Here is a 24,187-nt window from a genome sequence, read left to right on the forward strand (position 1 = left end):
GAGCAGGAGGCTCTGGCGGCCACTGCCTCCGGCCTTCTCCCTAGGTAGGTGGACAGGCGTGGGGGGAGGCGAGGCCTGTGTGTGCATGTGCATGCGAGTGTGCCCGGCACAGGCGGGCAGGCCCCAGCTTGGGAGCTGTGTGGGCATCGACCTGGGATGTAGGGGCTGGGGATGTGGGCCCTGCTCTGCTGGGCCCTCGGGTGGGCGCCTGCGAAGGCAGCTGGGCGGCAGCGGGGCTGGGGCCCTCAGGGATGGGGCTGACCAAGTCCTAGGCACCAGCCTGCACCTTTCCGGTTGGCCTGGGGCCCTGTCCCCACGGGCAGAGCCAGCAGAGCCAGGGCATGGAAGTCCTGGGGTCAATGTGGGCAACCTCGGGGCCTGGTGTTTGCCCCGAGTCAGGCCCCAGTCAGAGGCAGAGACTGACTGCGCCGAGCACTGGCCCGGGGTGGGAAGGTGGGGTGCGGATTTGGGTTTAGGGATCCGGCCTCTCTCTTCGCCTCTACCACTGTCCCTGGCACACCCCAGGGCGCTGGGCCCCGTCACAAATAGGCCACCCCCGCAGGTCGCCCAGGCCCTGGCAGACTCGGCAATGGGCCTGGCACATAGGAGGGACCCAATGCCCGCTCAGTGGGTGATGAACAACTGAAGGAGGGGTCCTGGGGGAACCCCCTGACACCATTACACCGCCGGGCTCTGCCGTGGGGGGTGGGGGCAGGGAGGGGGAGAAAGGCTGCGCGTCCGGCCCCGCGCAGCATCCCTGATCTAGGGGCCTATGGGGCAGGAGGGCGGGGGATACCTGATTCTCAGTAACTAGAGGCGGCGGCAGCTTCGCATGCAGTGCGCATTATTGCTCTATAGTCGGCTTCGGACTAACTAAGAGGAGGAGGGAGCGGGCAGCCCCGGGAAGGGACGGGAGGAGGGGTGGGGCTGCATGCAGTGACGTCACAAAGGCGGCGGCCAATGGGGCGGGCCCTTGGGGCGGAGTCGCCGCCGAGGCTTTGGCATAGACGGGCGAAAAGTTGGCAACCGAGTGGGGCAGGGTCTGGGGCTCGGGGGCGGGACCGGCCTCCGAGAGGCGGGGCCTGAGGCTCCCAGGAGGCGGGGCCCGTGGCCGGGGAACGTGGCCCTGGACACCCCAAGCCCCGGGCGTCGGCGGGAAGGATGCGCCTCAGCGCCCCTTCCCTGACCCGAGTGCAATCCGTTCATAAATAAAACGTAAAATACAGAAAGGAAAACCCGACGCATCTGCACCCCGGGGGCTTTACCCGCAAAGCGAATACAGAGAGGTGTGTGGGGGCCGCCCAGGCCTGCCTGCTGGGCCCCGGGAGTCCGTCCTCCAGTGCGGACACCCCGGGGGCGAGGGAGGGGACCCCGGGGCAGGACGGGGGCGGGGCTGAGAGGTCGGAGAAGTCCATGCGATTCGATATGCGTCATTATATTCGATATGGAGGACAGAGCCCGGGAAGCTGGGCTGGAAGAATTTGATTTGGCAGAGAATGCGAGGCGAGGGTGAGAGAGCGGCTCGGATTGAGGCCCCAGAAGGAACCCGAGGGGGAAGGGTGCCGCTGTCCGCCTCCCTCCCCGGCCCCCCACGCGCCTAACACTCCCGGGGGTCAGCGAAGACTGGGGAGCAGGGAGCTTCCGCGGGCCGAGCTCCTGCTCCTGCTGGGCCTGCTGCTGGGGAGGGACCGGCTCCCTGGGCGTCTAGGCCGCGGGCCTGGCCCCGGACGGCTCGGGAAGGGGTGGGGAAGACCTGAGTCTCTGCGACGCGATCCGGGGTGCCGAGGAGGGAGGAGGGGCGCTCCCGACCTCACCCCGCCCCCGTCTTCAGAAACCTAAGATGAGGTTCGGTTCTGGGTCTCCTCGACCCTATTGCTGGGGAAAAGCCTGGGGCACCCTGGAGGGGAAGGGAGGGAGCTCGGGGTGGGTCTCCCCTGGGGACCCTATTGCTTGAAGGGGCCGGCCAGGCCCCTGGCGAGCGGGGTGGGGCCCCCTCCCCCTATTGCTGTGGGAGGGGCCCGCCCTCCGGCCCCGCCCCCCGAGCGCCGGCGGAGACTTCTCTGGGGCTCGTATTGCTGAGAGCCACCCCGGCCGACGGGGGCGCCGCCGCCCTAAGCCTGCACGGGGCTGAGCTGCGGCGGCGCGGCCGGCGCCGGGGCCGCGGGGCCGCCGCCGCCGGGGCCGCCCTTGAAGCAGGCCGACTCGTAGTGCTTGTTGAGATAGGACTTGAGCGCGAAGCTCTTCTTGCAGCGCTTACACTGGAAGTGCTTGAAGGCCGAGTGCGTCTGCATGTGCGCGCGCAGGTTGGAGCGGTCGGCGAAGGCCTTGCCGCAGTGCGCGCAGCCGAAGGGCTTCTCGCCGGTGTGCGAGCGCATGTGGCCCTGCAGCAGCCAGGGCCGCGAGAAGGCCTTGCCGCACACGCCGCACTTGTGGCGCAGGTCGTGCGTGAGCAGGTGCATGGCCATGGCCGGCATGGACACGTACACCTTGCCGCACGTCGGGCAGCGCCGCGCCAGCTGGCTGTCCAGGCTGCGGTGCGTCTGCTTGTGGCGACTCAGGTTCGAGGACGTGGCGTACGTTTTGCCGCACTCGCCGCAGGCGTGCCGGCCCCCTGAGCTGCCGGCGCCGGCCCCCGGCCCTGCGCGCGCCTCGGGGCCAGCCCCCGCACGCGCGCTGCCTCCCCGGGCCCCCGACCCGGACCCCGTCGCGCGGGACCCAGCCGCGGCCCCGCCTCCTCCGTCGCCGTCGGAGGCCAGAGCCGAGGCCGTGGAGGGGGCGGCGGCGCTGGCGTGGGCGGCCTTGCGGCGCGAACGCCCGTCGGTGATGAAGAAGGTGTCGGCCGCATAGCCCTCGCTGACCGCCGCGTCGCCGTTGATGTAGCCGCCCGCGGCCGTGGCCAGCTCCGGGCGCGGTGTGGGCGGGGGCGCCGAGCCCGCGGCCGCCGGGCCCAGCTCTCCCCGCACGGCCGCCGCGTACATGGGTTCCGGGGATGGCCCTTTGAGCAAGGCCGCCTCGGCATCGCCATCGTAGACGGAGGTGGGCCCCGCGTAGTCGCTGAGGTATCCTGCAAGCCGAGGCGGACAGCAGGACAGGAACCAACCGGGCAGCGGAGGAGACACCGGGGTCCAAGGAGAAGGACAAAGGGGAAGGGGCCGAGGGACCAGGGGGCAGGGAGGATGGAGGCGGCGGGGAGGAGAGATGAGAGGAGAGATGAGACCGAGCCCAGCTGGGCCCCACCCCACCGCCCAGGGCCCCACCCTCGCCGGGAGGAGGAGGCCCCCCTCTGCAGCGCCTCAAGGTCAGGGGGGAGGGGCGGTGCTTCCCTCGCCCTCCTTCCCCGTCCCGCCCCTCCCCCTCGGGTTCTCCCCACTTCAGCAGTTTTCTCTGATTATGCAACACACTGCAGACCCGCAGCGCACAAAGCCAGGGCTGCCCGCCCAGGGACCCCGTCACCACCGCCTCTGGGGGTTCCCACTGGCTGCGGGGGGAGGGGGGGGGCAGAGCCTGCAGCCAGCCTGGATGCTGACCCTCTCTTGTCCCCTAAGGCCCCAACAAGCCTTGGAGCCCTGTACCCCGCAGGCCCTCCAGCCCTCACTCGCACCACCTCTCATCTCCCCAGGCCCCAGGCCCTGGACCCCTGGATGTGACCCCTTTGGCTCCAGCCCTATTCTCCTCCTTCCATCTGCTCCTCCCCGCAGTCCTTGCTATACCCTGCACCCCTGGGTCCTACCTTGCTCCTCACCACTCACTTCCCCCAGGCCTAACCCCTGTGGGGGCCTCCCTAAGCCAGGCCAGCAGCCCGGGCAGGTGTCCACCAGGGGACACCTTCTCAGGGACAAGCTGCAGGCAGGTTGGCATTCATACTGGAAACTGCAGTTCTCAGGCATAAGATGGTTCTCACAACCTCAGTCACAGTGCACACCCCACACGATGCAGGCTCTGCTCTTCAGGGGGACACCAGCCACTGTCAACCCTGGGGTCCCCTGATCCTGGAACGCATCACCCTATAATGCGAGGTCACACATGCAGCCCCCCCCCACCTCACATGAGCTCCGCCAGGGTCGCCGGTCACATGGGTGCACAGCGGCCCCCGAATCACAGGGTCCCTTGGAGGGGCACACAGGCAGGTACACTCTCATACAGGGTCACACACACGCACAGTCACATGGCCACACGCAGTCACATGGGCGCACACAGGCACACACACACAGGCTCCTGTTTCCTGCAGGTCACACTGGTTCTGCCACCCGTGTGCTGGCATCCTGGCCGCCCGCATGCTAACAGTTGTCCTTGAACTTGGGCTCCCTCACACAAAGAGCCTCCCCAGCTCCTCGCAGCACTCTGGGCCTCCCTTGCCCACCGCCTGCCTACCCACCTCCTTCCTCCTGACCCTGGCTGCAGGGAGGATGCTGCCGCCGCCCCTGCCAGTGCCGTCTCCTTGACAGGTGGGCAGTCCCCACTGGACCCCGTGCCTACTCCCTGCAGCTCACAGAACTCCCTTGCTGGCCCTATCCTGCTGTTCTGGAGGGGTCGCCAAAGCAGAGAGGCAGTACGCCCAGGCCTGGGTTTCTGGGTGTGGGTCTGCATGCACTCCTAGGTCCTGTCTGTCAGCAGGTGTCCACGCCGCCTGGGCCGTGGTGCAGGTCATTGTGCACCTTCAGGCACTTGCTGGTACCGACCCCAATTCCCCATCCTCTCTCTGGCATGGACACGGCCCCTGCTGGGCCTGAGGCCAGCTCGGGCCTGTCCCTGCGTTTGCCTCTCCCCAACCCCCATCTCTGTCCACTCCACCTCCCGCTGGTCTGCTTCCCGTGGGTCTCTTTTCTGGGGCCCCTGCCCCTCCACCCCTCCCAGCGTCAGCTGGTGGCCAGGCCGCCCCGGCCTCGGCCGGCGCCCACCTTTCTCCTGCAGCCGTGCGCCGAGGTCGCCGCGGGCGCGCCCGTAGGAGCTCTCGAGGTCCGCCGAGGAGAACGTGTCAAGTTTGACCTTCTTGACCAGGAAGGACCTGGGCATGGTTTCTGCGGGACTCCGGCGCTGCGGGCCTGCGGAGCCGGGGCGTGGGGGGGCTGCGGCCGCGGCGAGGCCCCGTCACCATCCAGCAGCGCTGCAGGCGGCCGGATCCCCACGCTGGCCTCGGGAGCTGCCGCCCGAGCGAGCGCCGTCCTCTGGCCTCCTGCCTCCGGCGCTTCCTCCTCGGCTCCTCCGGATCCTCTTCGGCTTCCTTCCCTCCCTCTTCTCTCTTCGCTCCTCTTCCTTCCGTCCTTCCTTCCTTCCTTCCTTCTTCCCTTCCTTCCTCCCTTCCTTCCCTCCTCTGGTCCCGGCTTCCCAGCCCGCAGTGCCGCCCCTGGACAGGCGGGGGAGGAGGCTTGGGGGTGGGAGGGGGGGAGCGGCTCCGTCCCGGGCCCGGAGGCTGCGAGTGGGTGCAGGGCTGGCCCGGCTCCGCAGCCCCCGTCCCCTCCCCCCCGCCACCGCGGCGGAGCCTCAGTCAGCGGCCCCCCATGCCCCCAGGGGCGGCGGCGCCGGGCCCGGAGAACGCGGCGGCGGGAGCGGCGGCAGCTTCAGCACCGCGGCCAGCGCCGGCCCGGCCAGCACCTCGGCCAGCGACCCGGCGCGCTCTGCGGCGCGGGCGGCGAGGGGCGGGCGCAGGGCCTCGGCCGGGCGGGGGTCCTCGGCGGGGGTCTCTGGGAGGCTCGCTTTATTGTTCTGCAGCCCGAGCGAGCGGCGGCGGCGTTGGCGGCGGGCGGGGGGCGGGGGTCCTCGGGGGGAGGGGTGCGCGGGGAGGGCGGGCCGAGGGAGAGAGGGAGGGAGTGACGAGGCTCGGGGGCGGGGCTGGGCGCTCGGACAGCTCTGAGCCTGGCCTCCTGCGCCCGCGGCGCCTCTGCCTGCGGCCCGGCCCAGCCTCTGGCTTTTAAAGCCCAGCAGCTGCGGGAGGGGTAGGGCGCGGGACGGAAATGGCTGCGCGGGGCCGGCCCGCCAAGGCCTCCTGGGAAGGGTCCTCGGAATGCCGCGGCTCCCGCATTGTGAAGTTCCCCGTGCAGCTCCGGGAATGGAGGCCCGGCGGTCGGCGGCATTGTCCGGGGTGGGGGGAGCGGGGGAGATCGGCCTGGGACCCACGAGTCCCGGCCTTGGGGTCTTTCGGGAAGGAACGCCAGGCAGCTGGGCCGGACGACCTCGCTTTCAGATGCCGAGGCCGGGGATCTGCGGGGGCGGGTGGGGGAGGCGGGAGGCGCGGGAGCGGATGCTGAGGCAGCGAAAGCGCAGTGTGGACGCTCTGCGCGCGCCTGTGCCGCAGTGTCTCCCTGCCACCCGGTCACCCGGGCTGACCCCGTGCCCGCTGGAGCGGCCTCCCTCCATCCCGTCTGTGTCCCCGAGCGGGGCGCAGCGAGCGGGTTGTGGAAGGGAAGAGGGGCTGCCATGCCCTTGCTTATTGGTGATTTTCCGCCCTTCGGCGCGGCTGCGGCTCACCCCACTCCCCCAGTCCCCCCTCGGCCTCGCAACCAGGCGGATACCCTTCCCGCGGCCGCCCGCCCAGGGTTCGCAGCCCCCATGACGTTAGGCCGGTGGCCAATGGTGGGGCGCGAGGGTGCGGGGCGGGGGGTGCGAGCCGCACAATGGCCGCGCGGGGACATATGTCCCCTCTCAGGGTTCGGCGCTGCCATTGTCTCCGCCCCCATGGGGGCCCGGGGGTTCGGGTCCCCCTGCGGCCCACTTTCTCGGCGACCAAGGTCGCAGGGGTGGCTGCGGGGGCAGCGCCGGGTGAGGCCGAGCCTGCGGCGCGTGCACCTGTCGGTGCGCGCGGTGACCTTGTGGGGCCCCGAAGCGCGCGGCGGGCGGGCCACGCGGGGGCGCGCAGGCGGGGGCGCGCGGAGAGTGCTGAGCTCAGCGCCTCGCCGCCGCCTGCGCGGCGCCCCGCTTCCTTCCGCATCTCCGCCCCAGAGCCGTGCTGGGTGGATTCGGGCCAGGCCGCTTTGTGGCCCGCGACCCCGGCCGTGGCAGCGGCGGGACATTCATCTTGCGTGGCAGGTGCTCCCGAGGGGCGGGGGCGGGGCGCAGTCGCCCCCTTATCGCGGAGCCGCAGCCGGAGCTGTCCGAGGTGGGGGCGGGGACTAGCATCCTCCCGGGGGGCCGGCCGAGGCGCAGCCGGAGACCCAGGGCCAATTAGCATTTTGATTGCGGGACTGGGGGCCCATCTGGACCGAAGCCTAATTATGGGGCGAACCCTCCAGGTGCCGGCGATACGTGTCCGGCTCAGCCCCTCTCCCCGCGCGCCCAGCCTCCTCGGGACGATCGGCCTCCATCCCAGCTGCACCCCGACCCCAGTCCTCCTGCCGCTGGGTCCCTGTCCTTTGTCCCTCCCTCGTCACCGCTTTTGGATCGACCTTCGCTCTCCCCCGGTTTGGGTTTCTGCCTTCGCTAGCTGTGCACGTCCCTGCCTCTCAGTCCATGTCCGCAACCACGCGGCCTCCAACCCTCTGGGAAGAGGAGGCGTCAGAGCTCCCACACATGGGTCCCGCGGCCAGTGCTCCCCAGGGGACCCTGTGCGGGCCCTGGTTCTGGCTCCTCCGGGAGGGGGGGGGGGGGACTCTCCACGCCTGGAGGAGCCCGGCGGGGAGGGCAGCTGGGCCCAGGCCCTGGCCATCAATACGGAGCCACCTGGGTGTGGAGCGCACACGCGTCAATTACTTGGGCCTCCTTGCCTTTACAACACACCACCACCACCACCACCACCCCCCACGCAAATCCCGAGGTCCCCGTGCCCCAGTCCTAGGATCCAGCAAGGAGAGGCTGGGAAGGGACAGTTGGTGATTCTTACATTTTTTCAAGTATGTTTTCATTGATTTTTAGAGAGAGCGGAAGGGAGAGAGAGATAGAAACATCAATGAGGGAGAATCATTGATCAGCTGCTTCCTGCACGCCCTGTCCTGGGGATGGAGCCTGCAACCTGGGCATGTGCCCTGACCGGGAATCCAACAGGTTTCCTGGTCCAGGCTCGACCACTGAGCCTTGCCGGCCGGCTGATGCTTACACTTGGGAAAGTTTCAGCCCTCCGCCCTGGGAGGCCACCCTGAGCCTCGCCCTCTGAGAGCAGGAGACCCAGGGGAGAGGGGCTTTGTTGCAGGAGAGGAGGTGGGGTCCCCCGGCACCTCCTGGATGCCCCCACGGACCCAGCCTGGTTGCAGGACACTCCAGTGCCCTGGACACACCAGCTGTGCTTGGCCGCCCACCGAGCCTCCAGCCTCAGGGACTGTTCCCCAGTCCGGGTGCAGCTGGGCCCGGCCCCTTCTCCCTGTGGGATGGGAGGGATGCAGTGTTGGTTTTATGTCCCTCCGCTTCTGGGTGTGCCACCTGCAGTCCAGGGCAGGCCCCCTGTTGCTGAAAGGCTAGGCTTTGAGGGAGAGACTCCGGCCTGGCTCAGTGATTCAGTGTTGACTTATGAACCAGGAGGTCACCGTTTGATTCCCGGTCAGGGCACATGCCTGGGTTGCAGGCTCGATCCCCAGTGTGGGGTGTGCAGGAGGCAGCCGATCAATGATTCTCTCTCATCATTGATGTTTCTAGCTCTCTCTCTCTCTCCCTCCCACTTTGAAATCAATTTTAAAAATACATACTGAAGCCCTAACTGGTTTCGCTCAGTGGATATTAGAGTGTTGGCCTGCGGACTGAAGGGTCCCGGGTTCGATTCCGGCCAAGGGCACATGCCTGGGTTGCAGGCTCAATCCCCAGTAGGGGACCTGCTGGAGGCAGCCAATCAATGATTCTCATCATTGTTGTTTCTCTCTCTCTCCCCCTTCTCCCTTTCTCTCAGAAATCAACAAAGAAATATATTTTTAAAATACATATTGAAGGGAGAGACTCTGAGTCTGTGTCCCCAGCATCATGCTCCAACAGAGCCGGTAAGCCTGTGTGTGCCCACTGTGGACCCTAGGGTCACCTTCCAACCTCCTCCTGCCTGTGAGGCTCTGCCCAGCCCAGCCTGGAGGGCCCGCCCCTGTATAGCTCCCTCCCTGGCTTCCTGGTCCTCCCTTGGCTAGGAGCCTCCTTTGGCCTGGCTCCTTGACACCTCAACACCCGCCGACCCCAGCCTTTCTCTGACACAGAATGCGTGGTGGGGTGTCTTGCCTTCCTGGAAGTCCTGGTGTCCTGGGTGCCACGTGGATGGGCAGCCCCTCATCTGCTGATTCTGGCAGATCTTGGAGGTAATATAGTTACCTACACACAGAGTGCATTTTTAAAAATGTATATATTTTATTGATTTTTTACAGAGAGGAAGGGATAGGGATGGAGAGTTAGAGACATCGATGAGAGAGAGAGAGAGAAACATCTATCAGCTGCCTCCTGCACACCCTCTACTGGGGATGTGCCCGCAACTAAGGTACATGCCGTTGACCAGAATCAAACCTGGTAATGCGAACCTTTCAGTCCGCAGGCTGATGCTCTATCCACTGAGCCAAACTGGTTAGGGCCACAGTGTGCATTTTTAGTTGAGGAATGTAGCAGGGATTTTTACCACCAATACTCAGGTAAGAAAAGAGAGGCTCAGCCCTAGCTGGTTTGGCTCAGTGGATAAAGCGTCGGCCTATGGACTGAAGGGTCCTGGGTTCGATTCTGGTCAAGGGCACATGCCCGGGTTATGGGCTCCATCCCCAGTAGGGGGCATGCAGGAGGCAGCCAATCAGCAATTCTCTCTCAGCACTGATATTTCTATCTTTCCCTCTTCCTTCTCTCTGAAATCAATAAACATATATATATTTAAAGAGTGAAAGGAGAGGCTCAGGGACTTGCTAAAGAGTCCAGAGCTTCATTGATCGATCTCAAACCCAGCACTCAGGATCTCCTTTTCCTTGAAACCAGCCCCAGAAGAACCATCTGTGAAACGGGACTCGGGGTTCTGTGCAGCCCCTCCCCACTGCATGCAGCTCAGGATTCAAAATCATTGCACCGGTGCCGGAGGTCCCCCTCCAGGCCACAGCCAGGCCTGTCGCTGAGGCTGGTGCAGGTGCCGTTAACAAGAACTGGGAGGTGTGGGCATGCCTGGACCCATTTCTGCCGTCACCTTACAACCCTGCACTGAACACCCTGTGCTCTGCAGCGCTTGTTCAGGGCCAGGGCAGCAGGTGCTCCTAGAGGGCACAGTCCAGCCCAGGACAAGGAGTGGACAGTGATGGCTTGGATGATGAAACAGGAGAAGAAGGACCTGGGGTGGAGACAGGCATGGAGGGTGCTGAGGGAAACACCTGCGCAAAGGTCCTGAGGCCACCATAGTGTGTGTGTGTGTGTGTGTGTGTGTGTGCCCTAGGCCAGAGGGGAGGGGTGTGTGAGGAGAGCCTGGGGAAAGAACCACCTGAAAGGGTGAGCAGGAACAGCCCCTGGAGCTCACACAGGCTGGGAAGCTCATACCGGACCGACAGGTGAGCATTTACAAGGGTTTTCTTCACTGAGCGGGAAACTAACATGAAACAAAAACCACACTCTGAGACCTCCTAGCAAAGCTTAAACCAAGGCCGGGTCACACTGTTTCCAAGCAAACTGAGCTGCAGAGCCAACTTCAGGTGCCTTCCATTCGTTGGAAGACACCACCATGTGGAGCCCAACAGTGTAAAGTCCACATTGGGCCCCCAGTGAAAAGTCACCAGGCGTTCACAGGGCCAGGAGAACTACTCAAAACGAGGACACGAGTCAGCAATCCAATCAGAGTCAGGCCCTGGCCAGATAGCGCAGTTGGTTGGAGCTTTGACCCGATAAGCCAAGGTTCTGGGCTTGATCCCCAGTCAGGGCACAGACCAGAATCAACAAATGAATGCAAATAAGGGGAACAACAAAATCAGTCTCTCTCCCCCTTCCTCCTCTCTGAAATCAATCCATCAGTAAAATTTTTAAAAAAGATGGGGGCACCTGGGCCGGTGTGGCTCAGTTGATTGGGCATCCTTCCATGCACTAGGAGGTTGCTGGTTTGATGCCTGGTCAAGGGCACATGCCCGGTTGCAGGCTCGATCCTCGATGGGAGGCATGCAGGAGGCAGCCAATCCATGTTGCACTCTCACATGTTTCCCTCTCTCTCCCTCTCCCTCTCCCACTCTCTCCAAGTCAATAAACTATTTTAAAAAAGAGATGGGGTCACATGGACTTTGCAGACATACCGCAGCTGAAAGAACGCACCACCAGGTGACCTGCACAAGTTGCACAGGCAGAAGGACCCCAGATGAAAATCTACTCTCCGCAAAGGAAGGAAAGTACAGAAGTCGTACCACAGAGGCGGCACGCAGAGGCTTTGGGGTTTATGGCCAACGTAGGAGGGAATGTAGAGCTGGACAGCACAGCGGCCAGGAGGGCGCGAGAAGGGCATCAGTAAGCGGCTCTGGAGGTGCCACATGGCACTCAGGGCGGTGTCTCTGTCTCCTGTGCTCCGTTTCTTAGTCTTCCTTCTTTTTCGTGACCTTGGCCATTTTGAGGGGCACTGGTCAGCCTTGTAGAATGCCCCTCAGTTGGGGTGTGTCTGATGTCCTTGTGCTTAGCCGAGGGTCTGGGTTGGGAGAGGAGGCAGAGGTGAGGTGGTCATTGCATCCCAGCGGAGGGCCGGTCCTCCTGAGTGAGCCGCCACTGGTGATGCTACCTACCTCAGTCACGTGGTTAAGATGGTGGCTGCCAAGTGTTTCTACTATAAACGTACATTTTTTTTTTCCTTTTCTCTGCTCTATTCCAGCAATTTTCAACTGGTGTGCTGAAAGATTTCTTTTTTAATTAAAGGATGCTGAGAGACAGAACAACAGGGAAGTCACTTTATTTATTTTTATATTTTTAAATAGATTTTACAGAGAGGAAGGGAGAAGGATAGAGAGTTAGAAACATGGATGAGAGAGAAACACCGATCAGCTGCCTCCTGCACGCCCCACACTGGGGATCGAGCCCACAACCTAAGCATGTGCCCTGACTGGGAATCGAACCATGACCTCCTGGTTCATAGGTCCTTGCTCAACCACTGAGCCTTGCCAGACGGGCATTGCTGCTCTATTTTTTGGAAGTAAGTCACTAAATCCAGCCCACACTCAAGGTCCCCACCCCAGTTTTTATTTTTTAAATATATTTTATTGATTTTTTTACAGAGAGGAAGGGAGAGGGATAGTTAGAAACATCGATGAGCAAGAAACATCGATCAGCTGCCTCCTGCACGTCCCCCACTGGGGATGTGCCCGCAGCTAAGGTACATGCCCTTGACTGGATTCAAACCTGGGACCCTCGAGTCCGCAGGCCGACGCTCTATCCACTGAGCCAAACCGGTTAGGCCCCCCCCCCCCCCGCCGTTTTTTAAATTGATTTTTTTTAGAGAGAGGAAGGGAGTGAGAGAGAAACATCGATGTGAGACTAAAACAACTGTAGGCTGCCTCCTGCACATCCCCTACTGGAATCAAACTCGCAACCTTCCAGGGTAGGTACGACACCCCACCCACTGCACACCCCGGCCCCGCCAGTCTCATGGAAATGCTTAACTGTGTAACAGCGGGCTCCGCACCTGCACTTTGCACGGGGCCCTGCACATTGTGCAGCTGGTCCTGGTTCCAGGGACACTTCGCTAGACACAGTTCACAAAGACTGGGTCCCCAGCACGGCCGTGAGGGAGAATGCTTACCCAGAGAACCAGGTGGACAGGGCCAGGCACCACTCCTCCTAGGTCCCCATGGCCCACAGCCTTTCCCATTCTCAGCACCCGGGAGGCAGAAACACCCCCTGGACCAGCAAACGTGGCCTGGGGTCCCAGCAGACACAGACACGCGGTCCCACCCCAGCCAGTGGCGACCCCTGGGCTCCAGCTCTGCGGCAGGAACGTTGGGGCTGTCTACCTCGGGGCACAGGCTTGGACCTGCGGCCGTGCCCCATCCTGTTGCCGATTGGACCAGGAGCAGGCACCTGACCCAGATGGGACCCATCCATCTGACTCCTGGATTCTGCTCATGGGTCAGCCCCTGAGGCCAGTTCAGGCAGCTGCCCAAGAGGGGCAGCACGTCCACACCCGCCTGAGGATGGGCCCACCTCCTAGATTCTGGCCGCTCCTCCACTTCGCTCCCACCGCTGCCCCTACCTTTTTTTTTTTTTTTTAAATTATTGATTTCAGAGAGAAAAGGGGAGAGAAAGATAGAAACATTGATGATGAGAATCATGGATCAGCTGCCTCCTGCACACCCCACACTGGGGATCAAGCCCGCAACTGGGCATGTGCCCTGACCTCGAATGGAACCCTGACCTCCTGATTCACAGGTTGATACTCAACCACTGAGCCACACTGGCTGGGCCACCTCCTCACAGCAGCCTGGAGGCCCTGGGAGGTGCGCACTAGGAGAAGACGCCGAGGGGGAGCCTCCCGCACAGAGAAAAGGACCCCTAGAAGCAAGTGGCAGCTTTATTGAGAGTAGGGGAGGAGAGTGGGGGTGGAGGGTGGGAGGGGAGGGGGCATGTTGGCGGTGCAGGAGGTGGAGCGTCACACGTCCAGTTTTAACTGAGTGCCCCTGTGGGGGTGTAAGCTTTGCAGCTCGCCGCGTGGGCTTAAGGTGACCCCCAGCGGCCAGTGGCGGACCACGTGCCGGTAGGAGGTGGTCGGGAAGTCGAAGTAGTTAATGTTGAGCTGCCGGGCGATGTGCCGGCCCAGGAATTCCATTTGCTGGGGGAGCGAGCGGGCGGTGCTCAGCTCTCGCCGGGGCAGGAGCGGCCCCGCGGCCGCCACCCCCCTGGCCAGGCCGCAGGTCCAGCCTGGTGGTCATCCCCAGCGCCCTCCCCGCCGCCCGCTGCAGCGCACAGGCCAGGCCGAGACCGCCTGGGAAATGGCGCCATCGGAAGACCGAGGCCGTGGTCAGCGTCGCGTGGAGCGCGGGGGAGAGAGGACAGGCCGGGGCCGGGGCGGGACCCACCTCGTAGCGCTCCGACAGCTGCACGAGGATGAGCGGCTCCAGCTTGTGGCCGCACAGAACCAGCTGGAAGAAGCACCTTCCGCGGGCTGGCGAGGGCGCGGCTCAGCCCGAGGCCGGGGCGGGGCTCAGGGACCCGCTGGCCCGCCCCGCCCCGCCCGCTCCCCAGCAGCCGCCCGTCCCGCACACCCTCGCCCACCCCGTCCCCTCGTCACCGTCAGAGCTGAGCGCCAGGCGCACGTAGACCAGGTGGATGGGGCCCTGGCACACGCTGCGGCCCTGGATGGAGAAGTGGTAGGTGCCGAGCATGTGGTTCAGCACCAGGCGGCGCCGCGGCAGCGACGAGACCATGAGCCACAGCCCCACGCCCATGCCGTACGCGGGGAAGCCCCACGTCTCCTGATTCCGCACCTGCGGGCGGGAGCCTCTGAGCGGGCGGGGCGCCGAGTGGCGGCCGGGGGTGCGGGGTGTGGGGGGCCTGGGCGGGGCCGGCAGCTGACCTGGCTCACGAGGCCGGAGATGATGAGGACGAGGCAGACGAGGAAGAGCAGCGCCCCCTTCCACAGCGTGTCCAGATAGTACTCGAGCACGAAGACTGCGCGGGCAGACAGGTGCGTGAGACCGGGGTGGCGGTGGCCGTGACCGGCGTCCAGCCGGCGGGTTCCAGGCCCCGGCCCGCCCCTGCGCCCTGGCTCCGCCCCACTCGGGTCACCGCCCCGCCCAGCCGGCCTGGCCGTGCGCCCCGCGCCGCACCGTTGGGCTGCTGCTGCGTGAACGGGTAGCAGCTGTTGTTCCGGAGGCGCCTGGCCAAGTGGTGCTCGGTGCAGAAGAGCCCTAGGGCCCAGAGCTGGAAGCGCTTGCCAGGGGGAGTGGGAAGGCTGAAGATGAGGTCATCGGGGACCTGGGCCTGGGTCAGGCATAAGCGGTCAGCTGGGCAGCTCTCCTGCCGCCCCTTCCCCCCCACCCCGCTCCCCCTAGTCCTACTGGCACCGGGAATAAAGTTGCCAGGGCTACAGTGAGGAGTGAGCTGGAGCGCTCAGGCGAACCGCAGGGGAGACCCCAGGCGGCACCCTTGGGTTCTAGAAGCTTGGGGTGCTGGGTTCTAGAAGGTTCTGTATTGTTGACTGCCCCTTTTCAGGAGAGTCCCCTGGCCAGGCCCCTGCTGTGGGCACTCACAGGCCCACCCCACCTGTGGGAAGCTCCTGTACAACCTGGTTCAAAACCTTTCCTGAAGGATGGGGTGGTGAGACACCCCAGGTCTAAGATGGACAGAAATCTGTAGGCAGGTACCCCACACCAAACCCCATAGCTGAGCAGGGCCGTCCCCTGCATTACGCCTGCCCAGGCCAGAGCCTCACAACCGAGGGCAGCTCACCATGGCATCTCCGAGGGTGGGACACACACTTATCCCAGGATTCCAGTCCAAGGCACAGCCACAGGCAGATTCAGGATCCTGGGGGCCCACCCCCCAAAAGAAAACCAGACCCCAGGCCAGCTCTAGCCTCAAGTGGTTCCCTCAGGTATAAGCCCTGACCACCCCCACCCCAAACCAAAGACCACACGGTTCTTAAAATGTTTATTGTAACAAAATGCTCCAACATCCAAAACTGGAAAAGGGTGCAGGGCCAGGCAGCCTAGCTGGGGCCAGGGGGGCAGGTGAGCAGCTGTTCCAGGCACCACTGGACCTCCTCTGGGCCCCGGTAGGCCCGCTTCAGGCCCCGGGGAAGGCAGCGGCAGGACTCCAGGTTGAGGTACAGCAGGCCTGGGCAGCTGCTGATCACAGAGCTGTGGGAGCAAGGTAGGCCATGGGGCACTGAGCCACTGGCTCCCAGGAGACTCCGGCCCTGCCAGGGCTCGGCCAGGCTGGGGAGCCCTCTCTGCCCGTGCACCACAGCTGGCTCTGCCACCCAAGCCACCGAGGCCCAATTCCAGTTCCCTTGGTGTCCCCGAGCCCGACTCCAAGTAGGGGCTTTGCCAGTATATGCTCCCCTTTCAGACCCTGGAACTGGCAAGCCTGGCAGGACAGGAGGCATGCCACCCTGGCTCCAAGGGACAGGGGGAGGGGGTGCTGACCTGACTGTGCTTGGTGTGACCCGGGTGCCCCTGAGGTTAAGGGAGCACAGGGCTGGGGGTGAGCCCCCATGGGGGCCTGAGAAGGCGGCTAGGGCCTGCTCCAAGTCCTTCTCACTGAAGCCCTGGCCACTCAAGTCCAGTTCCCGCAGAGTGTGGCACCACTTATGGGTCAACAGGGGGCTGCCCTCCTTGGCTAGAGTCAGCCGATCTGACATGCCATACAGGCCCAGGTGCAGCTGCTCCAGCTCTGCAGGCGAGAGGGGTGGGCATGAGCTGTGGGGTGGGCAAGGGCCCACATCACACCTGCCCTGCCGCCACCCAGGGGAGCTGACCCTGACACGGCAGGTCATACAGGCCGACGGGTGTGACGCGGGCGCAGCCTCGAAGATCCAGCAGGCGCAGGCCAGGGGAGCCTCGGAGCAGGCGGCTCAGAGCCTCGTTGCTCACAAAGTTGCAGGTGGAGCCGGCAAGGCAGAGCTCCTCGAGGCAGGGGAAGCCTGGGCCAGGAATCGCCGCTCGCCCCGATGGTTTGGGCAGCCATATCAGGTTCAGAAGCCGCAGCACCTGGGAGCAAGGCCCAGGCTGCAGGTGGGGAGGGGCGTGCCAGGTGGGAGAGGTGGGGCATCGGGTACCTGCAGCTGGGGGCAGCCTCTCTGCAGGGCCTCCACGGGCAGCTGGAGGGGAGTGTTGTTTCGGTGAATGCCCGTGCTCACCTCCAGGAGCTGGAGCTGGGGGCAGCAGCTGCCCTGCAGAAGTGGGGGGCGACCAGGGGGTCAGTGGCCTGGCAGTCCCTGGCTCGGCACCAACTCAGCTCCTGCCTATCGCCAACCTACCAGCAGGGCACCCAAGATGGCAGTGGTCTGGGAGCCGTAGGTCAGCCACAGCTTGCGCATTCGAGGCCCCACCTCCTCCAAGAAGTTCACCACAGCCGTGGACTCCACCTGAGGACCCAGCACAGGGGTGCCTGTCACTGTGGCTTGGGCTTCTTCCAGGCCCCTGGGGACACAGGGCTCACCATGGAGTGCTGAAGGTCCAGGCTGTGGAGCTGGGGGCAGGCTCTGGCCAGCATGACCAGAGTGTCCGAAGTCACACCATGGCAGTCGGAAAGCTTGAGGAAGGTGAGCCGAGGACAGGATTCACTGACCAGCTGCAGAGGACAGAGACCCCGCGGGATTGGGGGAGGGCAGGCTACGATCAGCAAGAGAACGAAACCAGTGACCGGCACCAGTCTGCTGCCCCGGCTACGGCCTCCTTTCCGCCCATGCCAGGCCCACCTGGGGGCTCCTGCTTCTGACACCTCCCTGCTGGAGGAGACAACAGGGAAGGAGGGCCAGGCAGGTATCCCCATGGGCCAGTGTTGGGCCCCTGGTGCCTGGCCCACTCCCTGGAAGCAATGGGCAACTCCAGAGTTTCACAGCTGGCTGCAGGGCAGCCTCCAGCACTCACCTTCAACACGGGATGTACCTGGGACTTCCAGTGGATGAGGGTCAGCCTCTGGAGCTGCGAGAACCTGGGGGGACAGCAGAGGCTGAGCTGCAAAGGTTCCCACGCTGCCTTTTTCAGGGTTCTCCCGCCCATCGCCTTGGTGCAGGGACACAGGGAGGGGCCCGGGACTTTCCACACAACACAGGTAGAGTGAGCGGATGAGGAAAAGAGGGGGTGCCCCACCGGTTGGGCATAAGCCACTCCAGGGAAGCGAGGAGCTTCTTCTCGGCCTTGGCGCCGCCTTTGGTAGATCGGCCAGCCAGCGGGGGCGACAGGGTCACGGTGTGCCAGAGCGCGGGCTGGGAGGCGGCCTCGTGCCAGTGGCGGCACACGCGTGCGGCCCTGGAAGAAACCCTCTGCTGAAGGGTCGCACCGGCTGCGGCAACTCTTACAACGCGGCGCACAGTCAGGCTCGTGGGGCTCTAAACGGACCCCAGAAGGGACCGGCCTCTCGGGCACAGTGTGTACGCTCAGACGCGCGCGGCCTCTGCTCCCCACGCGGTGGCAACAGGTCCGCCGCGCTCGACGGACCCGAGGTACCTGCCGAGGAAGGGCATGGGCCCGTCGGCCGCCACCCGCAGCCCGAAAATCTGCAGCAGGATCTCCAAGGGGATGCGGTCGCCCCAGCCGGGGTCGGGCCCTGGCGGCGGCGCGGGCGCGGCTGCGGGTGCGGGTCGGTGCCTGGCCTTGGCCCCTGCGGAGCGGGCCCCGGCGGGCGGCAGCGGCTGGGCGCGGCGGGCGGCGCGGCGGTGCGCGCGAGCGCGAGCGGGCCCCGCGCCGGGCAGCACGAGCAGCATGCTGTCGGCCTGCAGCAGGTGGTACCCGGAGCCGCTCGGCGCCAGCCGGTCCCACCACCAGTCCTCGGCCGAGCGGGTCCGCTCCCCGGCCGCTGGCGCGCCGCGCACCCGGCGCCGGGCCCTCCGGACCCGCCGGGCGCCCCCGGGAGCCATGGGTACCCGCGGCACTCCACCGACTGCTCCAGTGGAGCGGAAGCAACGGAGCCCGACGGCGGAAGGGGCGTGTCCGGGGAGGGGCTTGTCATCTCTCCAACGACTCCGTGCCTACTTCCGGGGCGGGGCTTCCGGCGGGGCTGGCAGGCCGGGATTTAACCGTGTCCGGGCCGGGGAGGTGGACTCTCCGCTCTGTCCCGGCCCCACCGGCTCTGGGCTGGAACCACAATCCTGGGCTGCAGGCCGCGTGGCGGGAGGCCGGCCGCCGGGTCGGGGATCGCTCGGGCGCTGGACCGGGAGGCGCGAGGACCCGGGCGCCCCGGCTGCTGTCCGCCGTCGCCCGACGCAGGAGGCGGGGCCCGTCGCGGCCACGCCCCTCAGAGCCCCGCTGGGCTCAGGCTCCGGGGCCGCGGACAGCTCGGCACTCCCAGGTGGCGCCAGGCTGCGAAGGTGAGCGTGGCGCCCGAGAGGGGCCCTGTGCCCACGTCTGTTCTGGGGGTGGCCAGCTCCCTCTTGGTCATCCTCTGGCGGGGCCTCCCTGGCACCGGGGGCCGGGCTTCCCGCTTCCCCACCTGCCAGCCTTGCTGTGTGGGGGTCCTGGCCCGGAGGCAGGTGCTACTGGATCTATTTTGGACCCTCCTCCGCCCCTCCCCTCCCGGCACCCTCCACTTTTCCCGGTCTTGGCCGTCTGACCCTCTTCTGACACCGGCGTCTCTTCCTTGTGATCCCGAATTTGCGTCTGTTTCCTTCAAGCTAGAAAAGGTCTGCAGTTTCCAGAAGAGTGGACGCGCCTTCTCTGGACCGAGGTGCGGCAAGAGGAGCTGACCTGTGCGCTGTCCTGGGGGCCCAGCCTCGGCTCATGGCAGCGCCCCCGCTGGGCCGTCTGGTGCTGACCCACCTGTTGGTAGCCCTCTTCGGTATGGGCTCCTGGGCTGCCGTGAACGGGATCTGGGTGGAGCTGCCCGTGGTGGTGAAAGACCTCCCCGAGGGTGAGTGAGAGTTGCAGGCAAGCGGGGGGCCAGGCCGGCCCGGGAGGCGGGCTGCAGCCGCGTTGCCTCTGACGTGGCCCCCTGCCTTTCCTGCAGGTTGGAGCCTCCCCTCGTACCTCTCTGTGCTGGTGGCGCTGGGGAACCTGGGGCTGCTGGTGGTGACGCTGTGGAGACGCCTGGCCCCAGGCAAGGGCGAGCGGGCCCCCATCCAGGTGGTGCAGGCGTTGAGTGTGGCGGGCACTGCCCTGCTGGCCCCCCTGTGGCAGCAGGTGGCCCCCGTGGCCGGGCAGGATCACTCCGTGGCCTTCCTGACGCTGGCCTTGGTGCTGGCGCTGGCCTGCTGTGCCTCTAATGTTACTTTCCTGCCCTTCCTGAGCCACCTGCCGCCTCCCTTTCTGCGGTCCTTCTTCCTGGGTCAGGGCCTGAGTGCCCTGCTGCCCTGCGTGCTGGCCCTCGCGCAGGGGGTGGGCCGCCTCCAGTGCCCACCAGCCCCCACCAACGGCACCCCGGGGCCTCCCCACTACTTCCCGGAGCGTTTTTCCGCCAGCACCTTCTTCTGGACGCTGGCTGCCCTTCTGGTCATTTCGGCTGCCGCCTTCCAGGGTCTTCTGCTGCTGCTGCCGCCGTTACCACCGTCCATGCCCACGGAAGGCCTGGGGCCTGGCTGTCGGGTGGGAGCCCCCGGAGTGGAGGAGGAGGCGGAGGGAGAGGCCTCACCACTGCAGGAGCCACCTTTCCAGGTGGCAGGCACCACGCCCGGCCGAGACCCTGAGGCCCAACGACTGCTCTCTGCCCGCAGTGCCTGCCTGCTGGGCCTGCTGGCCGTCACCAACGCACTGACCAATGGCGTGTTGCCAGCTGTGCAGAGCTTCTCCTGTTTGCCCTATGGGCGCCTGGCCTACCACCTGGCCGTGGTGCTGGGCAGCGCTGCCAACCCCCTCGCCTGCTTCCTGGCCATGGGAGTGCTGTGCAGGTGCACAGGGGGCCTTAAGCCACTGGGGTTGGAACCTAGGGATGGGGACCCCGGCCAGGAACAGCCAGTCCTGACTTCCTGCTTACCCCTGGCAGGTCTCTGGCCGGGTTGGGCGGCTTCTCTCTGCTGGGCCTGCTCTTTGGGGGCTACCTGATGGCGCTGGCAATCCTGAGCCCCTGCCCGCCCCTCGTGGGCACGGCTGCAGGGATGGTCTTTGTGGTAAGCGCACGGGACACTGGAGCAAGAGGGTGGCAGGGGAGGTGTGCCCGGGAGCCAGAGGCATCTATGCTCAGCCTGCTGCTGTGTCTCCCCTAGGTGCTGTCGTGGGTGCTGTGTCTGGGGCTGTTCTCCTATGTGAAGGTGGCTGCCAGCTCCCTGCTGCATGGGGGCGGGCGGCCAGCATTGCTGGCCGTTGGTGTGGCCATCCAGGTGGGCTCCCTGCTTGGTGCTGTCGCCATGTTCCCTCCGACCAGCATCTACCACGTGTTCCGCAGCGGGAAGGACTGTGTGGACCTGTGTGGACCCTGAAGCTGGGCAGGTGGCTCTCACTCCATCCCACCTGTGCTCAGGCTGGGGCTGCCGCTGTGCCTGGTGCCCACGGTCCCGGGAGGCCCTCCCCACGCCGGGCATGAACATGGACACCGGCACACTCCACAGGAGACCCTGGCACCTCAGGCCACGCTGGGGACCACAGAGCAGGCCCCAGTCAGGTCCCGACCGGCGCTGTGGGCGGGGCTTGGGCCTGGGCCCTGTGTGGGGTTTGCACAGTAAAGCGTTTTTTTTCTGAGTCAGACTTGTTAACCCCAGGAGCACCTTGTCCTCTGCAGACAGACTTCCCCCGGCCACAGTCATGGTCTGGCTGTTCCTAGGCGCCTACCACCCCCACGCTGTTCTCATATTCCGGGGGTTATGGCCTCTGAGCCAGGACTCCTGCCCCCGACACCTTGCTTCTTGGACTCCCCCAGCCCCCTGAGAACTGCCCAGAGGGAGGGCAAAGGCCAGCTTCCAGGGCCTGGAGTCTGGGCCAAGGACCCACACAGGCAGCGTGGTGCCCACCAGTGTCAGCCCGCCGGGACCACGGCTACATGGCGGGGCCTCTTCCCAGTTGGGCCACTGCTCCACAAGCATCTGCAGTCCTGTGGTGGCCGAGCCAGCCAGGCACAATGGACAGGATGGGCTGTCCCTGCTTTGTGACCTGGGCGCGGCCCACTCGCCTGCTGCTCTGGGGGATTTGACGCCAGGGCTTTGTTGCAAGGTCCAGGCACAGGAGGGGCTCAGAAGAGGCCTTGGTATAAGGTTCCAGCCAGTCGGGACCTTTCTGCTCAAGAGCACTGACCCCTCCCCCGAGCCACCAGCCTCCAGTTTCTGGCTCCTTCTGTGATCAAAGGCCCCCAGCGCCTTAGTATTCAGGCGGACCGGCATCACCTCCTTCCTGAGCAGCGCAGGAAGGTTCCCTCCGTGTTCTGGGAACCGGGACCGGCACCTGCAGGGGTGGGATCTCTGTACCAGACGCGGTCTGTCCAGGACTAGGCGGTTCTCCCACAGGCTGGAGTGAGCGTCTGAGCCAGGACGGAGCGCTTGCGGGGGTTGCAGAGGGTGTGCTGATGGGGCTGCAGGGGGGCGGGGGGGGGGGCAGCACAGACGAGGGCCCACCTCTGCTAGGAGCCCTGCAGCCACTAGTCGCGGGGAGTGGGTGCTGGGAGATACAGCTCCGTCCCTGCTGCCCAGCTCCTTGACTCAGCCTGTGTGGGGGCCTCTGAGGCCCTCAGCTGCCTCCTCCCTCATCCCCTTCAACCGCCACCCACCTTGGCAGGACCAGCTGAGCACAAGGGCCTCCCTGTGGGAGGGAGGGGCCCCGTGCCTGGACGGTGGGCTCCCAAGTGGCTCAGACACAGCCCAGCCCTAAGGGCAGGAGGCCACCCGCCAGGCCCCAGCCTTCCTTCCGGGGGTGGAGCAGGGGCACATGCCTGGCTGCTGGCCTTTGGGAGGCGGGGGCTTTGGTGGTGGTGAGTAAAGATTTAGAGGGAGGAAGATGGGGGCCTCACACCACCAGCACCTCTCTCCTGCTTCCCTGGAGCTGGAGGTGGGGGTTTGAGGAAGCCACTGCCCTTTGAAGTCTGCAGGGCCTTCCAGTCATTGGTCAGTGCCCATAGGAAACAGGACAGAGGCCAAAATACCAAGGGGAGGAGAGGCTGCAGGGCCAAGTCCTGAGAGCCACCGACATACCCATTCCTCGTGGCTGCCCAGAGCCAAATCCTGTGGCCAGGGAGGCAGGGCAGCCCCCATGCCAGGACCTTCAGAGCTGGGCCCTGCCCCAGTGCCTGTCCCAGAACACAGACCTCCAGCTGGACAGCAGGTATCAGTGGCTCTAAAGCTCCCAGCTCTGCCCAAAAGCCTCTCAGGCCTGGGGCTGGGGCATTAGAAGGAGGCCCTGGAGGGCAGCCCCCTGGGTGACAGTGGAGCCTGAGCCACCAGGGCCACTGCTGTCATTCCCACCACCAGGAGCAGGCCCTTCAGTTCCTCAAAACCAGACCGGGGGGGGGGGGGGGGGAGCACACATTTGTAATTCCTTAACTAATAAAGAATTTAAAGATAAAATTAAAAAAAACAAAAACAAAAAAACCAGACCAAGCAGCCAGGGCCTGGACGGGCACCTCCTTTCCCGGCGTGGCCACTGCAGCTGGGGCTGCGGTGAGTCCCCGGACACGGCTCCGTGTTCTGGGTAACTGAAGGTGGGGCCTTCCTTCAGCACAGGAACCGCACAGGCGTGCTGCCAACGCCGCGTCCACTGAGCAACACCAGCCAGGAATGTGGTTAAAAAATTATATACATTGCCAAAACCGGTTTGGCTCAGTGGATAGAGCGTCGGCCTGCGGACTGAAGGGTCCCGGGTTCGATTCCGGTCAAGGGCATGTACCTGGGTTGCGGGCACATCCCCAGTAGGAGATGTGCAGGAGGCAGCTGATTGATGTTTCTCTCTCATCGATGTTTCTAACTCTCTATCTCTCTCCCTTCCTCTCTGTAAAAAATCAATAAAATATATTTTAAAAAAAAATTATATACATATATATTGATTTCAGTGAGAAAGGGACAGAAACATCGGTGATTAGAATAATTGATTGGCTGCCTCCTGCACGCCCCCAACTGGGGATCAAGCCTGCAACCTGGGCATGTGCCCTGACAGGGAAACAAACTGTGACCTCCTGGTTCATAGGTCGATGCTCAACCACTGAGCCAGGCCATCCGGGCACCCTTCCATTTATACCTTAGCAGATAAATTTGGTCCAGGGGAGATTCAAATGTGCTTTGTTTTTTCCCAGTGGAAAGAACAAGTCTCCATCTTTATAAAGTTCATTTCTGCCTTCTTTCACTCCATATAAATCTGTGGTTCTGAACTTCTCTTTTGAACTTGTAGCCACATTTCTGGCTCTCATTAGGTAGTGACTTAAACCTTTGACTAGTTTTTAACAAAATATTAAATTGGTTGAGGTGACATTGGTCAACATGAACGTATAGGTTTCAGGTGTGGGTTTCTATGTTTACAAGATCTGTCTATTGCACTGTGCCCACCACCCAAAGTCAAATCTTCTGCTGTCACCTTATATTAGGAGCAGTGTGTTAGTTTTTGAGTTGCTGCTGGAACACATCACCAGGGGCAGTCCCCATGGGCCAGTCCCCATGAACTAGCCTCCTGGCCACGGTTCATTTTGCCACTGAGCCAGAGGCTGGAGGTCAGAAATCAAAGTGGCCGCAGGGCTAGTTCCTCCTGAGGCTCGCAAGGAGCAGCGTCCAGGCCTGTGTCCAGCTCCTGCGGCTGCCAGC

At 64.4% G+C, this 24,187-nt stretch overlaps 4 protein-coding genes across 7 annotated transcripts; 1 reads left to right on the plus strand and 3 right to left on the minus strand.

The window, feature by feature from the left end:
• Positions 1 to 5,359, minus strand: SCRT1 (scratch family transcriptional repressor 1). The gene is made up of 2 exons (XM_036303534.1): positions 4,899 to 5,359; positions 1 to 3,064 (listed from the first exon to the last, which is right to left on the minus strand). Exons 1-2 carry the CDS (start codon positions 5,011 to 5,013, stop codon positions 2,112 to 2,114), a joined length of 1,068 nt encoding a protein of 355 aa, XP_036159427.1. The 5' UTR covers positions 5,014 to 5,359; the 3' UTR covers positions 1 to 2,111.
• Positions 5,360 to 13,386: 8,027 nt separating this feature from the next.
• TMEM249 (transmembrane protein 249) lies at positions 13,387 to 15,402 on the minus strand. The gene is made up of 6 exons (XM_036303738.1): positions 15,271 to 15,402; positions 14,649 to 14,802; positions 14,396 to 14,490; positions 14,111 to 14,306; positions 13,899 to 13,984; positions 13,387 to 13,651 (listed from the first exon to the last, which is right to left on the minus strand). Exons 1-6 carry the CDS (start codon positions 15,271 to 15,273, stop codon positions 13,472 to 13,474), a joined length of 714 nt encoding a protein of 237 aa, XP_036159631.1. The 5' UTR covers positions 15,274 to 15,402; the 3' UTR covers positions 13,387 to 13,471.
• A 55-nt stretch (positions 15,403 to 15,457) lies between these two features.
• FBXL6 (F-box and leucine rich repeat protein 6) lies at positions 15,458 to 18,522 on the minus strand. Of its 2 annotated transcripts, XM_036303734.1 has the most exons (9): positions 17,994 to 18,522; positions 17,637 to 17,795; positions 17,415 to 17,478; positions 16,984 to 17,115; positions 16,802 to 16,909; positions 16,601 to 16,714; positions 16,301 to 16,532; positions 15,969 to 16,215; positions 15,458 to 15,680 (listed from the first exon to the last, which is right to left on the minus strand). In XM_036303734.1, exons 1-9 carry the CDS (start codon positions 18,401 to 18,403, stop codon positions 15,530 to 15,532), a joined length of 1,617 nt encoding a protein of 538 aa, XP_036159627.1. In that variant the 5' UTR covers positions 18,404 to 18,522; the 3' UTR covers positions 15,458 to 15,529. The 2 variants fall into 2 exon arrangements, with proteins under 2 accessions (XP_036159627.1, XP_036159626.1); XM_036303733.1 differs by having other exon boundaries at positions 15,458 to 16,215.
• Positions 18,523 to 18,535: 13 nt separating this feature from the next.
• Positions 18,536 to 21,152, plus strand: SLC52A2 (solute carrier family 52 member 2). 3 transcript variants are annotated; one of them, XM_036303737.1, is made up of 5 exons: positions 18,536 to 18,853; positions 19,157 to 19,320; positions 19,489 to 20,365; positions 20,461 to 20,584; positions 20,681 to 21,152. In XM_036303737.1, exons 2-5 carry the CDS (start codon positions 19,263 to 19,265, stop codon positions 20,891 to 20,893), a joined length of 1,272 nt encoding a protein of 423 aa, XP_036159630.1. In that variant the 5' UTR covers positions 18,536 to 18,853; positions 19,157 to 19,262; the 3' UTR covers positions 20,894 to 21,152. The 3 variants fall into 3 exon arrangements, with proteins under 3 accessions (XP_036159630.1, XP_036159629.1, XP_036159628.1); XM_036303736.1 differs by having other exon boundaries at positions 18,537 to 18,853; positions 19,161 to 19,392; XM_036303735.1 differs by having other exon boundaries at positions 18,538 to 18,853; positions 19,157 to 19,392.
• The last annotated feature ends 3,035 nt before the right edge of the window (positions 21,153 to 24,187 follow it).

Source organism: Myotis myotis, unplaced genomic scaffold (genome assembly GCF_014108235.1).
Source record: "Myotis myotis isolate mMyoMyo1 unplaced genomic scaffold, mMyoMyo1.p scaffold_m19_p_38, whole genome shotgun sequence".
Taxonomy (NCBI): Eukaryota; Metazoa; Chordata; class Mammalia; order Chiroptera; family Vespertilionidae; genus Myotis; species Myotis myotis.

What these genes read in the sequence shown, in the direction of transcription:
- SCRT1 (XM_036303534.1), bottom strand. Translation starts at nt 5,013, where the DNA reads ATGCCCAGGTCCTTCCTGGTCAAGAAGGTCAAACTTGACACGTTCTCC. An exon ending in CGCACGGCTGCAGGAGAAAG is followed by an intron (nt 3,065 to 4,898) that starts GTGGGCGCCGGC and finishes CTCGGCTTGCAG; the next exon opens with GATACCTCAGCGACTACGCG.
- TMEM249 (XM_036303738.1), bottom strand. An exon ending in CACGCAGCAGCAGCCCAACG is followed by an intron (nt 14,491 to 14,648) that starts GTGCGGCGCGGG and finishes CTGCCCGCGCAG; the next exon opens with TCTTCGTGCTCGAGTACTAT. An exon ending in TCTCCGGCCTCGTGAGCCAG is followed by an intron (nt 14,307 to 14,395) that starts GTCAGCTGCCGG and finishes TCCCGCCCGCAG; the next exon opens with GTGCGGAATCAGGAGACGTG.
- FBXL6 (XM_036303733.1), bottom strand. Translation starts at nt 18,403, where the DNA reads ATGGCTCCCGGGGGCGCCCGGCGGGTCCGGAGGGCCCGGCGCCGGGTG. An exon ending in CCCATGCCCTTCCTCGGCAG is followed by an intron (nt 17,796 to 17,993) that starts GTACCTCGGGTC and finishes GGTTTCTTCCAG; the next exon opens with GGCCGCACGCGTGTGCCGCC. An exon ending in GAGGCTGCCCCCAGCTGCAG is followed by an intron (nt 16,533 to 16,600) that starts GTACCCGATGCC and finishes CCTTGCTCCCAG; the next exon opens with GTGCTGCGGCTTCTGAACCT.
- SLC52A2 (XM_036303736.1), top strand. Translation starts at nt 19,263, where the DNA reads ATGGCAGCGCCCCCGCTGGGCCGTCTGGTGCTGACCCACCTGTTGGTA. An exon ending in GCCATGGGAGTGCTGTGCAG is followed by an intron (nt 20,366 to 20,460) that starts GTGCACAGGGGG and finishes TACCCCTGGCAG; the next exon opens with GTCTCTGGCCGGGTTGGGCG. An exon ending in CTGCAGGGATGGTCTTTGTG is followed by an intron (nt 20,585 to 20,680) that starts GTAAGCGCACGG and finishes TGTCTCCCCTAG; the next exon opens with GTGCTGTCGTGGGTGCTGTG.